Here is a 13,788-nt window from a genome sequence, read left to right as displayed (position 1 = left end):
CCGTCTGCACTTCTGTGTCTTTGTGTAATAATATACACAGTAAAATACAAACTTCAAGGCAAACATTTAATGACCAACAGACATGTTGAAGACGGTCTCATTTGTCAATAATTCGTCTTTGAGAGGTGAAGCAAATCGTTACCATCCTCCAATGGTTGACTACCCAAATGTGCCATGTACCAACGCCATGGCACTAAACAAATCCCCGACGTCACCGGAGATTTTACTGGTCCCAAGAGTCCAGGTCAGCACTGTTGTTCTGCATTGAGAGTTTCTTTGCTCTAATGCAACACCACATGAAAAGAACAAAGCCATTAATTAACTGATCTCATTAACAGGACTCGGCGTTTTCACAGTCTGATAAAGCTCAGTTGACCTGTGATGTCACTGAAACACTAATAAAAAACTATTTCCCTGGAGAACTCACCTTTGTTTATGGAAGCTCGTTTTCACCACTGGAAAAAAAACATTTTTTGTCCCCAACAAGTCAAAATATTGGATCATTGTTTGAAAATTTTGAGTTCGGTATCTCGAGATCTTAACTTACCAACTCAAACTTTCAAAATAAATACGTCAGAATTCAGAAAATAATATGAAACTTTAGTTAAAATTTTGAGATAACCCCAAATTTTAAATTATGGGTGGCATTTTTTTCCCCTTTCCCCTCCAGTGGCAGAAATAGGCTTGTATATGTGCTGAATGAACTCTGGTACTGTAGTTTCTCTTTAATCTCAAATACAAAATGCAACCGTGAAACCCTAAAACACCAAAATGCAGCTGAAAATAGTGTTTGGTTAATATTTGCACCCATTTGGTAAAAATGAGTTTTTAGCAGTTTAGCTCTAGCTTTTAAATAAAACATTTAGAGTCAAAATAAGAACTAAATTGCTTTGGTCTAAGAGCCACAGTGATGATTGAAACTTTGGAAAATATTAGGGAAAACAAGCGTTCTTTTATTTTGATGCTTTCACTTAACTCATTTAGCATGAGTAATCTACAGGACGCTGTCATGCGCATTCTTCACACAGCAACTCATTCTTAACCTTGGAAAAAGGCGATTTGATGAAAACGACTGATTTTAAATTGTGTCACACCATCTCCATTTACCTGTGGACGGGGTATCCCTGGAAAAAGATGCAACTGCATGCAAGTTGACCTAATTCACGGCGCTTTTCGTCTACTCTGTGCTTGAGAGATAACTTTTAGATTATATTTATATTCACTACTTCTCACCAAAACACATTCTGTGCATCATAAACATCTGATCTGACTTTAAAGCATTTTTTGAGCCCTGTGGTTATTATCGACAGTGATTGTGCCCAGCGGGCCCTCGTGCATAACACTAAGACTCAAAAGCTTAAGCAGTTATTTGGAACACAGCCAGCAAACTTGTTTCTTTTGCTTGTATTGACCCACATGCTTCTCCTACCTTGATGCGCCAGAATGTTTTCCCCTGAAAAAGGGAAGACAAGGTAATTCATCTTTTTGTGTTACCACTGCTAAGCACTGATCAGTGAAACAGCAGGAATATACAGTAAATATAATCTTGCATAGATGCATATGATGCAAACAAAACAAAAACCCACTCTTTCTCACTTCTGGGTAACTTTGAAGCCAAAATCAAAACCATAGCAACAACGGAGCTTTTGTGCCAAAAGGACTATCTCCTCAACAAATAGATAAATGCTGATGATGAACATATTTGGCTCAAAGTTCAGGAGAAAGCTAGTGACTCAACCTTGAGCTGAGCGGTCTCTATATTTAATAACATTACTCATTATTGTTTCATTTTAAAACACGTCCTGTCAGCCAGTGCTAACACATTCTACAATAATGATTTTACTATGGACTTTAATGTCTATTTTATTACAAAGTAAAACCAGTTACACTTTGTAGAGCTTTTAAAAAGCAACCATACATTTCTCTCTTTGTACTTCCAGTGATTATCATTTTAATTTTTACACCTCAGGCACATAATGTACAGCGTGTGAATTCTAACCATACAGTTCACCACAATTCATAAAATGAGAAAGTCACGTGTTCACTCAAAGAAATGAATGGTGTGAAATAAAAACACAGCTGTCATATACCATGGCAATTTATTTATCTAGGTTTTTAAATAAGAATTTATCTGCCTTAAAATTCAATTTCTCTTCATTCACAGTCGTATTACTGAAGTTACTTAAACAAGAAAATCTCTGAATTGTGTATATATGCTCTCTTTCAGGTAGTGGAAGTAGCAGCAGTGGAAAATATACAATGGAGGTTTTAGCACAGAAAAGACTGATGAGTAGTAGGGTCACCTGTAGAAAGTATCGCGCAAATTAAGAATAACAGCTTTCGCAACAAATGTTATCAGTGCAGTATGAGAAAAAAAACCTAGGAAAAAAAAAAAAAATTTTGCTCAGTTCGTAATAGCATATTAGAAATCCAGATGTGCTCAAAACATCTAATATTAATGAAATCTGTACAATAAACCCAGAGAGAGAGAGAGAGAGAGAGAGAGAAAAAATGACACTTTAAAACCTTGCTTCCATGACATAAATCAAGCTTTTTTCTTTTTAGGTGGATTTTTAGGAGGCATGTACAGTACTACCTCCTCTTGGCAGCTGGCCTGGTGCCTTTGCTGCTGCTGCCTGCCTTGCTGGAGCCTTTGGAGCCAGAGAAGAGCTTGGTCATGAGCTCAGAGACATCAGGAAGCTCAGGGTTGGGGTTCAGCATGTTCATGGACTGCTCCATTTCCTGTAAAGAAAGGGAGGCAGAGAATGAACAGCTGTTTTTGGAGAGAGAAAGGCTGTGTACAGACTCAATGTTCTCTCTGATGTTAAAAATGTATCACAATCAGTCACATCTGTTACAGTTAGCACTTTACCACAATAAGCAATTCAAAAGGAGACAAGGATAGGGTTAGGATTTAAAACATCACAACGTCTGTTGTTTCTTCTATTTAGCTCAGAGACACAGCACAATGAACATACCTTTCTCATCTCTGGGTCATTGGTGTTGACCACTTTGGGTAGCAAAACAATGATAAGCAGGGGCAGAACCATCATCATAACCTGCAGGAGCAACAAAGACATTAAATGACATGTAACAAATTCAGATGCAATCTTCTTTGACAACTTGTTTTTACAGTTCCTTTTTTTCAACGGTTTTATCTGTCAGCACAGAAGCCCAATATTCTCTTTTTGAGTTTGTGGGCCATCCAATCAAGAAAAAAAGTTTGGCATAAGGAAAACGCAACCTTAAAAAGGAAAGGAGCTAAAAAAAAAAAAGAAAAGCAAAAAAAAAAAAGCTTGTGTCAGACAGTGGATGGCCTGTACTACCCGGGATAAATCAGGTTTATTTTCAACTCTGATTGATAGAAAGCTGCTCAAGAGTTCATAAGTATAAAAATATGCAGTAGAAATGAGTAAAAAAGGTCACTGTAAGGAATGGAAATGTGACTTCATGGTCATGAAACTTCTGTTCATTATCGTCAATATTGTGCACCAGCTTATCAAAATTAATTAACATCTGTAGTTCTCTAAATGGGGCTACAGCCAATGGACTCTAACAGTACAAATGGTAGAAAGCATATGTTTAATCAGAGTATTAGGATAATGGTGGGATCCTAGGAAATGTTTCTTTTGTGACATACACATGCAATTCCCACTTAATCAACGCATTTTCTTACCATTGGGTTCATAAGGAAGTCTGTCCAGCCCCAGGTTTCTCGCTTCATAAAGTAGCTGTGAGGTCCACTACTCCTGATCTGAAGAGGGTACGGCTGGCGAATTACCTCTGACGTTTTGATGTAATTCACAAGTCGCGCTCTGTGAAATCACACATTGCTTCAGTGGGTCAGAGTTGCCACAGGCCAACCGCTAATTTTTGCAAGTTTTGTGTTTTTCACTATAGTGGCCATACCTCATTTTACCCTTGGATGTGATATCAACACGGACAGCTTCAAATCTATAGGTGGGAGTAACAACTTCAACAACATACGACCCAGAGGGGACATCGTTCACAGCAAAACTCCCATCGGTTCTGTAACAAAAACATAAAGCAATTTTTTCAAGACAGCAGCTGCTTATAATTTAAAAAAAAGGTACACCTATATTAGTTCAACCTAAAGTTCGTCTAAAATATTAATCCTGAAATAAATGGAGAATGAACTAAATAGCAAAGTATTATCAAACTATCTTACTAAAGCAGAAATACAAATGGTTAAGACAAATAAATAAACAAATGTGGTAAAAACGTTAAAGGTCTTGCCAGTCAATAAAAATTTTCAATTAAATATCTGAAAGTGGGACATCTACAAAGGTCACCTAATTAGTAGGGGTGCAACGATACACAAAATTCACGGTTCGGTTCGGTTCGATACTTTGGTGTCACGGTTCGATATTTTTTCGATACAAAAAAATGTTCATGCCTTTTTAATTTGTCATTTATTAAAATTATAAATATATATTTTAACTCAAAAGTACAGTTTTTAAATTTAACCCTAACCCTTGTGCGTGTTTTTTATTTTGACAGCGAATGCGCACCTGCGGACCACTTTTGTGCAGCCCTGGTTATTTAGCTCGTCATATTGCAGCCACAGAAATTCTTTTGTCCATAAAACCATAAAGCTGCACTTTCTTTTTGCCTTATAGTCTGATTTGTCATAACTTCTCCGTTTTGTGGTAAGCTTTTCTTTGGCTGTCACTTCTTCACCCCGACCTGTCTTATTTGGCTCAGCAGAACTAAAATATATATCTGTCTGTGAAGGTTCTCAGTCATCCAGGTCATCGTAGTCAAATATATATCCTGCTGCTTTTACACACGCACTCACATAAGCTCAGCGATTCTCTGCGCGATCAACCTCTCACATGTTTAAGCTTGCTGCAGGAGATTTCACTTGTCATGTTTGCATAGTAAGGTAACGATTAATAAGACGATGTCAGAGGAATTGGTGCGCAAATTATCATCACTCACAGATCAGTGCTGTCGCTCTCTATACACAGTTCGCACGATTGCAAAGTGAAAGCAAAAAAACAAGCGCAAATTCAAACGCGATTTCAATATGTCACATATTGACAGTGGCTCACCCAATGACATAATTACCCAGCTACATTTCTGAAAGAATGCAAAAGCATTTTTCCGTCAGAAGGAAAGTTGATAAAATAAATTACAAATGTTGTATTGTTCGATACATATGCGTACCGAACCGAAAGCACTGTATCGAACGGTTCAATATCGATACGAATATCGTTGCACCCCTACTAATTAGGTGTATAAGTATCTAAGAATTCAAGTAGTATGCTTATTAAGTTGAAATTTGAACTTAATAAGATAAGATAAGATAAGATAAGATAACCTTTATTAGTCCCACACGTGGGAAATTTGTTTTGTCACAGCAGGAAGTGGACAGTGCAAAAGTTATGAGGCAAAAATTAGAATACAATAAGAATAAATACAGTACACAACTGTACAGAATAGAATAAAATAAAATACTATATACAGTAGAATAAAATAAAATAAATATACAATAAGATAAAAATAGAATACAAATACTATATACAACTGAGTAAAAATACAACGATGACAGAAAGGATTATTGCACTTAGTATTATTGCATATGTATGGATGTGTGTGCTTATGCTTCTTTTCACGCGCAAATTATGAGTTTCTTATATACATGCATTGTTACATTCTGTGATGCAAATAACCTATTAAAAATAAAAATATAGTGATAACTGAATAATCTGAGACTTATTTTTTTTAAATACATTTTGTTATAGTTGCATAGTTAAAAGTGACTACTTCTATACCCTTTATGTGCCTGAAAAAACAAAACAGTAAACAAAATTTGTCTTCATCAAAATCATTCCTTTGGGCACAATCTATGTACATAATTTGATATACTAATAGAGCCAGTAGGGATGTAACAGTGAGACACATAAAACACAACACTACTAATGCCACTACTTCTTCTGCTAATAATAATGCATTTATAAAAACAAGAACCTTAGAATCTCTTTCTAAGTGTGTTCCATCCAATATCCTTGAATTTATACTTGTATCACAGACAAATGTATGTATTAGCCATCATTTATACTCGCATCTTTGGTGAAATACACTACTGTACACTAGTCATACAATAATTAAAACTATTGCTAAGACAATCGATTAAACCCTTGTGAGCTAAGAAGAACACGAATGATTATTTTATTACGGATGATACGGTAACATGGTTAAAGATAACAGGGTTAAATAACATGATATATTATGTTTATTTGTCCATTACTACACACGTGACAAATAAATACTATAGAACATGCTTAATAATATGTTTGAGTATGTGTGTAATATGTTATAATATGTTCAACACACGTTTGTGCAGCAAACCAGTGCTAGTACTGGTGTTTTCTCATAAACATATGCTAGCTGTGGAAACATAATAGATTATATATACACAAGTCTCTTGTGGACGTTTTGTGTTGTGGTTACCGCTGCAGTAGGCCCAAAAAGGCCTCATGTTGAAATGAAACGCTAATTGATTGACACTCGGACAAGAGTTACAAAAGGAAAGCTGTGCATGATCTACAACATTTGGTACCTGCCATCTGCCACAGGCAGATGCAGTCGTTATCGGGTTTGACTTCGAGTTTGACCCTAACCACCAGCTAGCAACGGCTAGGTGCTAATGCTACTTACGTAGCATTAGCACGTATTGTAGCACGTACCATGCTAGCTAGTTATCCAATGAACTATGGATATTTCTTACCTCAAAAATCCCACATGTTCTTCACCATCTACTAGCACTCTAGCCGTGGAGACCCAGTCTTGTGTTTTCACTCCGGGAACTATCGCTCTTCCTTCGATTTTGAACCGATCTCCGTTAGTCTGCGTCGACATAGCTGCGCCAGGCCCCGCTTCCATTTCAGTAAAACACCACCCTACGACGAGTACAGACTGGACGAAAGCCAGTAGCAGCGGTATTCTTTCCCTGTGCCACATACTGCCTCGTCTTTAATAAACTAAAATCGTTTTTCACCGTTTCTCCACCAACATGCAGTCAAGAGCTGTTTAGCGAAGGAGCGGAAGCCTCGCTGAATCAGCTGTCTCTGCGGAAAATGACGTCACTTCAAAAAAACCTTTATTGTACAAACCAGAAGCGCCACTCGCTCGTTTTTGCACAAAGATTCCCTTTTATTCTTAAAACTCAAAATGAAACTCATTGAAATTTTAAATCGAACTAGGAGGCAGAATAAGTATTTTCCTTGAAGGTTTCCCACGTCAGTACATTTTTTTAATTTTGAAAAAGACTAAAAAAAATTATAAAATAGATCCTTTTTTCCGTTTAGCAATGCAGCTTTGAAAACTAATCAATTTTTAATAAAGATTAAAAAAAAAAAATCACGAGGTCAAATTAACGCTGCAGGAGCATGTTTAAAAACTCGTTTAGCCACTTTAACTTGGTGAGCAAGATCTTTTTACTTTTGTTACTTTGGCATTCACTATTCCAAAACGGTATTTTCAAAATTTTAATGAGCTTAGCCAGTTAAAACAATAAAAAACAAACAAACAAACAAACAAAAAAACAAAACAAAACTGTGGTCTTATTTCTGCTGCAGTTTAACAGGACATCATCCCAGTACCATTTGATAATCTGAAGACAAAAAACAAACAATAAAATTGCATTTTTAATTTATTTAAAAGATGATTAAAAGAATCACTTGTTTTTACATTTTACATTACACAGTCAAATGTCAAAGGAAGAGGCAAAACGAAAAAACAAGAAAAGCAAGCTCTAATAACTTAAGACTGTTGCAGATTCAAGCTCCTTCTTTCGGAGAACTCAAGATGCAAAACATCAACATCCACAAGCGCATCTGCATTCCATGAAAGAGAGTGGTGTAGTGAGAGACAAAGACCTTGGCACTTCATAGAGCGAAATTACACCCAGTCTCATGGAGGTCCACTAAACATGCCCCTCAAAAAAGACAATCCACTTCAATGTGAAGCAGTCATTTGCTGTCCAGGAAGGCTCTCTTCGCCCTCCCTTCAGAGGTTCCAGCTCAAACGTGAGGGAAGTGTTTGAATTGTCAAGTTCAGTCCCAGTTAAGAGGTTTGAGTTTGAAGTAGCAAAAGTAACTGGTCTATTTCTCTTGCACCATTATCAGTTCGAAACATAGTCATGATTGACTGTAGTGGTCACATCCCAAGAGTGCTACATTGACAACTGTCAGGGCAGCTGCAACAGATAAGCCTCGATGCCCTGCAACACAAAGCAGAGATAGCACATGAGAAGTCGTCAGAGCTAGTAAATGCAGATAAACTGGATCACTCAACACTATTAATTTGATGCTGATTTGACATTTCAGCTGCTACAAACATGTAAAAATTAGTGAATGCATTTCCTTTTAAAAGATTTAATAAAACAAATCTTTTGTGGTTTCATTTTCTTCTCCTCCCACTATAAAACAGGATGTGAAGACTGAAAAAAGATCAACCACAAAAGCTTATGGTGGACCTGTGTCTTTTCTTTTTAGGATGGGAGTGGTTGGCTGAATCCACCTAAGATCAACAGAAGGTGAAATAACAGCAGGAGCACCTGTGGAGCCTGAAAACAGTTCTGCAACAGAAATATCAGTGTGACAAAACACTCATTTCTAAAAACGTTAATGCAGCTCTATTATATATTTTCTATTTACTTTTAACAAGAAATCAATGTGGTGCTTTAGTATAAACAATCCATACAAAACAGTAGCGGTCTTCACTCTGACCTATATCACGATGGAAAAAAAAAAAATCCCTTATGAGGGATGGTTCTCACCTTTGCCAGCTCTCCCGTAGTTCCTGGAACCAAACATAATCGGGTTCCTTCCTTCCACAAGTCCTTTAGCCGCTGCTTCATGACTTCCACGTTCCTACAATAAACACACAAACATTACTGATGGCAATGACTGATAATGATATATAACCTTAATTAGCTATAGTTATTATTCATTCATCACATGACTGTAATTATTTGATTATTTATTTATTATTTTCTCACATTCTGTATATTTGCATTATACCTATATTGGTATTATATTAATGTCCTGTGCATATTGATGATATCTGATTTCTGGTTAGAGGTTAACTGCATTTGGTGCCTTAAACTTGAACTTGTAAAATGACAATAAATCTAATCTAATCTGATTTAATTACTGATCCAATACATGGAAAGTGCAAAAGAGATGCAATCTTGGCACAGTCTTCGTGGAAATGTTTAAGGATACCATTAGGGCCTGTGCGATATGACCAAAATCTCATATCCTGATATAAGTCATCTATCGTCCCGATAATGAGATAAATCACAAAAATTTAACAGTTTCTGTAAATTCTGTGAATCTCGGGCAGCTCGACTTGCGTGAAGTGTTTCCAGCTGGGAGCTGTGTACCTGGAGTCGAGTGTTTTAACGATGTATGAAACTATACATTTTTAGACATAAGTTTTAACAGCCGCCATTTTCTTTGGGAGTATTTATTACACGGCGTGCTGCGGGGAAAAGCCTGTTCTAACGTTTGAGTCTAAGGTTTATTTTTTAGCAACTGGCGGCTCTTTTTTAATTCTCATCAGTAAATAATCTGCTCTTTCACGTGATTCAGTTCATTTTGAAAAGTCTCAACAGGATCTTGAGCTTTATTGTGAAAGGTTTATGTGGAAAATAATAAAAGCAGACACACGATGGTTTTACCGTCGTTGTTGCTAACAACAACGCATAAAAGCAGGCACTCATCCGTCTATAGTGTGGTTATTTAAAATATAAGAGAAAGAGAGAACTTTAAGAAGTTAATATAGCCACTACAGTGACCATCAAAACGGTGAAAAAAAAATCCAGCATAAGGGCGTGGCTGCCTGGATGACAAATGTTTAGAAAATGAAAGCAAGCAACAGGATGTTTCCTGTGACAACACAGGCAACTAGCATGCCCGAATTCAGCAGATTATATTCATAAGATCGAAACAAAAGTGAATAACTAAAAACATTTACTGGATTTCAAATATTCATCTTAAAAATTTAATATCTGTTGGTTTTATCCCCATGCATTCTTTTTTTCTTTAAATTGATCCAACTTTCCAAGATTTATTTAGAATTACTCACCAGACAGTGAAAACTAGAAAAATAATATGATTTTAAACATCTACATTGAAACTCTGGAGGTTGCATTAGGTTTATTAAAGCGCACAGGGCTCACCTGTCTTCTGCACAACTGTCCTGCAGTCTTTTTTCAGTTCTAGAAAGTTCTGGCCACCATTTCCTGATGACGGATTGAACCCAGTGTAAACCCACAGTTATCTGTCTGTCAGAAAACAAAAAACAAAAACAGTTAGTTGAATCCAAAATGTTATTACATATGAGATTTAAAGGTCAAAGGAATTTCTCGACTCCTTCAAGAGGCTTTAGCTGCTCTCTCCTCTGTTCATTATCTATTTATCAGACAAGCTTAAACTTCCCGGAGGAGAACACAATCATCTTTAGGTTTATAAACAACAAATCTAACTGCTTTAAACTCAGCACACCTTCATATAATGATCAAAAAGAAAAAAAAAGATAAATATTATTAGAATGAATTGCCACTTACTCTTCATATTTACTGGTGAGGATCATTTTGACTTGGGGCATGAGGTCAACACAGCAGCCAAGTGACAAACATGGTGCTTCTGTTTGAAGGCTGATGAGAGAGGAGATAACACAAGTTCAAATGAGGTGATCATCAGCAATCAGGCATGAAGAAGAAAAATAAGAAAAATGGCCAACATGTCCACCGCAGAACAACAGAAAAATCTAACAAGCTGTCAGAGCTGCACGAGGTTTGGTTTTCACTAGGCCACCATGCTTCAACAGCTCCATATAGGTATCATGGTGCGACTATGCATGCTTGTATACTGCAATTTCAGAATTGTTACCAAAACATGACTATTTCCTGCTTTACAAATTATTGTCTTACAAACTGTACAATCTTTGTAAATTAACAGCTGACTGGACGAATGTGCAGCACGGTCACTGGAGGTAAAGCTGAAACACTAAAAGCTAAAATGTAAATAAACAAAAAAAAAAAAATTACATTACTTACTTGTTTGTTAAGACAGGTAAGCAGTCAAGCAGCACACCTGTGTCTTGAATTCTGGGAAACCACAAACATGTGATGTGAAGATGACAAATTGTGAATAATTACAGAATAAACACAACCATCAACCAACAGTAGCCACAAGTGTTTTACCTTATTAGGTAGGCCACTAATTCACTTGCACTTTTTCGCCATAGTGTTAGGGCTACTTTAAGTCGAAGACTTCTTCCAAAAAGAACCTGGGTCATAGCTTCATGGTCCTTTGATAGCTATGTATAGACAAACAATGAAAAAAAATGGAACTCAGTGTTTTCAGTGTTGCAGTTTTCAATCAACAAGCCTTCATATTTCATATGAAATAAAAACAATCAGTGGCTCGAGCTCTGTTTCTCACCTCAGCAAAATCACTGTACTTGGAGCTGGCCCCCGCCATCTTGGAGGCCTCTGCAGAGTTCACCGGAAATCCACAGCCCCGGACATCATCGGAGCAGGTCAGCTCATTTTCCTTGTTGGCCATGCCGGGGTCACATAAACGGCCTACATCTGATGATCTGCGGTGCAGCTTTACGCCCACCTCCGCCAATCCACAACTCTTTCTTTTGCAAGATGTCGCCCGCTTCACTTTTCCTGGACTGTGTACTCTGTAATGCACCTGAAATCTGCCAAATGGAGAAGTTGAGATTGGCCAGATGCAAAGCAGTCACAGGTTAAACCCCCCCCCCACATAAATACAAATTAAAGCCACCATGATAACGGTTAATGGTAAATGAAAGATGCTTTAATGGTTCAGTGACTGGTTGTACATCCACACTAACATGTTTTTTATGTTGACATTTGTTAATTTTAAGACCCCTAAACATCAAGACTTTGTTTCTGCCCCTCCAATCAACATCATTTCCCAGACACCTATGTTTGCTTCTTTATCAGTCATAATTATGAAGCCAAAATATCACAGCCACTCTCACATACGTTCTATGATTTCGTGCTTTTCATGTGTATCTTTTCCATGGCGTCATACAGTGACGGCTCCCAGTAGCCTTCTAATATGTTGCTGTATTTGCTTTGCGACAGCTCCCTATTGTCACTGATCCAAGCAAACAAAAAAAAAAAAATCTCTGGTCTTACTATTTGCTTTTCCTTCTTCAATATATTTTCAAAAAACAACTAACCCACTGCTTCTTAATTACACCAGTACACAGACCCAGTGTGGGTGAATGGTTAAGGTAATGTGTTTACAGAGGGTTTAGTACAAAAGGAAATTTTACTTTCATATTAAAACAGCTTAAAAACAAAAAACATATTAGTGTGGATGCAAGGATGATCTGTGGGAAACAGGCAGTGAGTGATCATAATTTGATGAACCCCCTCAGATGTGGATCAGAGACTCACCTGTCTTTATCTAATTCTTCCTTATTAATAATATCCACCTAAAACAAAAGGATAGGGGATGAGGCCACTACTGCTACAATGCCACTGAACTGTACTTCACAGTCACCAGGATTTAAAAGACACATGGGCAGCTGTTTACACAATTAGTCATAGTATTTCCCATTATATCCTTATACCTGCTTCATATTCTTCTCAGCAGAACTAGGCACGCTGGGTCGCAGAAAGCCATTGGAGTTTTTGTGGTTGACCTTCGAGACTGCTCGTTGCCAAACATGCTTACCAGCTGCCATAATAAGGAACACTGCTGGAGAAACAAATTGGAAAATAATTAAGAGGCTAAGGAGCCAAAAGCCAGGACTATGTTGTGGCACAACTATGAATAGGCCAGCTAAAAGTCAAGAGCATACGCTCCCAGATGTAACAGTTTGACTCAAATTAGCTCAGTGAAACAAGATAAACTAAACCAAAATGCTCAATTTTAGTTTCAAAGGCGTTAGCTCCCATTAGCTCGTATGGCTGAACGTCGCAAAAACATAATATGCTGTAAAAGTTAGGGCTGTAAGTTTGCTGCTTTGCAAGTGTCAAAATAAACGATGACAAAAGAGGTGTAAAGTTGCATTTCGTGACGCCTCCCATTAAAATAAATGTCTATAATCTCATTGTAATGTCTAGGTTAGCTTTAACTGTTAGCATTTAGCTCAACTCACAAGACAACACGGGAGACGTAGAAAGCAACAAGCTGGGCCGCTAGTGCGAGCTAGCTAGCTGGTTAGCCTTGTGAACGTATGTCTTCGTCAAAGATAAAGTTGTCACTTTTAACATGTACGCCCCGGAGTTGAATACCAACCGATTCATTTTGTGAGATGTTACGATCGCTCCTCAGATGTGTAAAATCCAAAACGTGAAAAACTGGTTAAACACTAAAGCAACTCCCTCGATGCACGATCGCAAGCGTTTCACAGTTTTACCATTCAAATGAATACACCGCCGGTGCGTGAGGATTGTGGGATTGATTTTGGCAAAGAAAAGCTGCAGTTTTAGCGACGACTGCCGGACATTACAACACAAATTTGTGCTGTGGCGCCACCTGGTGTCAAATAGTGTGATACAAGAATGCAGTCTTGCAGAAGCTGAAATCTTACACCACTAACTGTGAAGTACATATACTTCTTTTTAAATTATTTCCATCCTTAATGAGGATAAATTTAGAAAAAAAACCAATGTAAATAAAAAAAAAGAGCTTATAGTATACTGTTGTTGGGTTTACGTTACATTTTAACAATCACAATGGAAAGGGAAAAAAACCCTGAATA

General features: G+C 37.3%; 2 protein-coding genes across 5 annotated transcripts; both read right to left on the bottom strand.

Moving 5' to 3' along the window:
* Positions 1 to 52: 52 nt before the first annotated feature.
* Positions 53 to 7,117, bottom strand: emc7b (ER membrane protein complex subunit 7b). Of its 2 annotated transcripts, XM_023152066.2 has the most exons (7): positions 6,755 to 7,117; positions 3,910 to 4,029; positions 3,677 to 3,815; positions 2,979 to 3,059; positions 2,597 to 2,742; positions 1,430 to 1,453; positions 53 to 281 (listed from the first exon to the last, which is right to left on the bottom strand). In XM_023152066.2, exons 1-7 carry the CDS (start codon positions 6,985 to 6,987, stop codon positions 224 to 226), a joined length of 801 nt encoding a protein of 266 aa, XP_023007834.1. In that variant the 5' UTR covers positions 6,988 to 7,117; the 3' UTR covers positions 53 to 223. The 2 variants fall into 2 exon arrangements, with proteins under 2 accessions (XP_023007834.1, XP_076730146.1); XM_076874031.1 differs by lacking the exon at positions 1,430 to 1,453.
* Positions 7,118 to 7,660: 543 nt separating this feature from the next.
* On the bottom strand, positions 7,661 to 13,530 carry katnbl1 (katanin p80 subunit B-like 1). Of its 3 annotated transcripts, none has more exons than XM_004550544.6 (10): positions 13,323 to 13,530; positions 12,652 to 12,776; positions 12,476 to 12,513; positions 11,481 to 11,745; positions 11,240 to 11,355; positions 11,093 to 11,143; positions 10,601 to 10,690; positions 10,214 to 10,318; positions 8,807 to 8,900; positions 7,661 to 8,248 (listed from the first exon to the last, which is right to left on the bottom strand). In XM_004550544.6, exons 2-10 carry the CDS (start codon positions 12,763 to 12,765, stop codon positions 8,216 to 8,218), a joined length of 906 nt encoding a protein of 301 aa, XP_004550601.3. In that variant the 5' UTR covers positions 12,766 to 12,776; positions 13,323 to 13,530; the 3' UTR covers positions 7,661 to 8,215. The 3 variants fall into 3 exon arrangements, with proteins under 3 accessions (XP_004550601.3, XP_004550600.3, XP_004550602.2); XM_004550543.6 differs by having other exon boundaries at positions 12,652 to 12,779; positions 13,323 to 13,529; XM_004550545.3 differs by lacking the exons at positions 12,476 to 12,513; positions 13,323 to 13,530 and having other exon boundaries at positions 12,652 to 12,779.
* Between the last annotated feature and the right edge of the window lie 258 nt (positions 13,531 to 13,788).

The sequence above is a fragment of the Maylandia zebra genome, linkage group LG15 (genome assembly GCF_041146795.1).
Source record: "Maylandia zebra isolate NMK-2024a linkage group LG15, Mzebra_GT3a, whole genome shotgun sequence".
NCBI lineage: Eukaryota > Metazoa > Chordata > Actinopteri > Cichliformes > Cichlidae > Maylandia > Maylandia zebra.
This window is presented reverse-complemented; position numbering and strand designations above follow the sequence as displayed.

Excerpts from the sequence above, each read along its gene's own strand:
- katnbl1 (XM_004550544.6), bottom strand. The coding sequence starts at position 12,765 with ATGGCAGCTGGTAAGCATGTTTGGCAACGAGCAGTCTCGAAGGTCAAC. Across the intron at positions 12,514-12,651 it reads CTGAGAAGAATATGAAGCAG|GTGGATATTATTAATAAGGA; the intron begins GTATAAGGATAT and ends CTTTTGTTTTAG. Across the intron at positions 10,319-10,600 it reads CTCACCAGTAAATATGAAGA|ACAGATAACTGTGGGTTTAC; the intron begins GTAAGTGGCAAT and ends GTTTTCTGACAG.
- emc7b (XM_023152066.2), bottom strand. The coding sequence starts at position 6,987 with ATGTGGCACAGGGAAAGAATACCGCTGCTACTGGCTTTCGTCCAGTCT. Across the intron at positions 3,060-3,676 it reads ACTTCCTTATGAACCCAATG|GTTATGATGATGGTTCTGCC; the intron begins GTAAGAAAATGC and ends TTGCTCCTGCAG. Across the intron at positions 1,454-2,596 it reads AGGCCAGCTGCCAAGAGGAG|GGGAAAACATTCTGGCGCAT; the intron begins GTAGTACTGTAC and ends TCCCTTTTTCAG.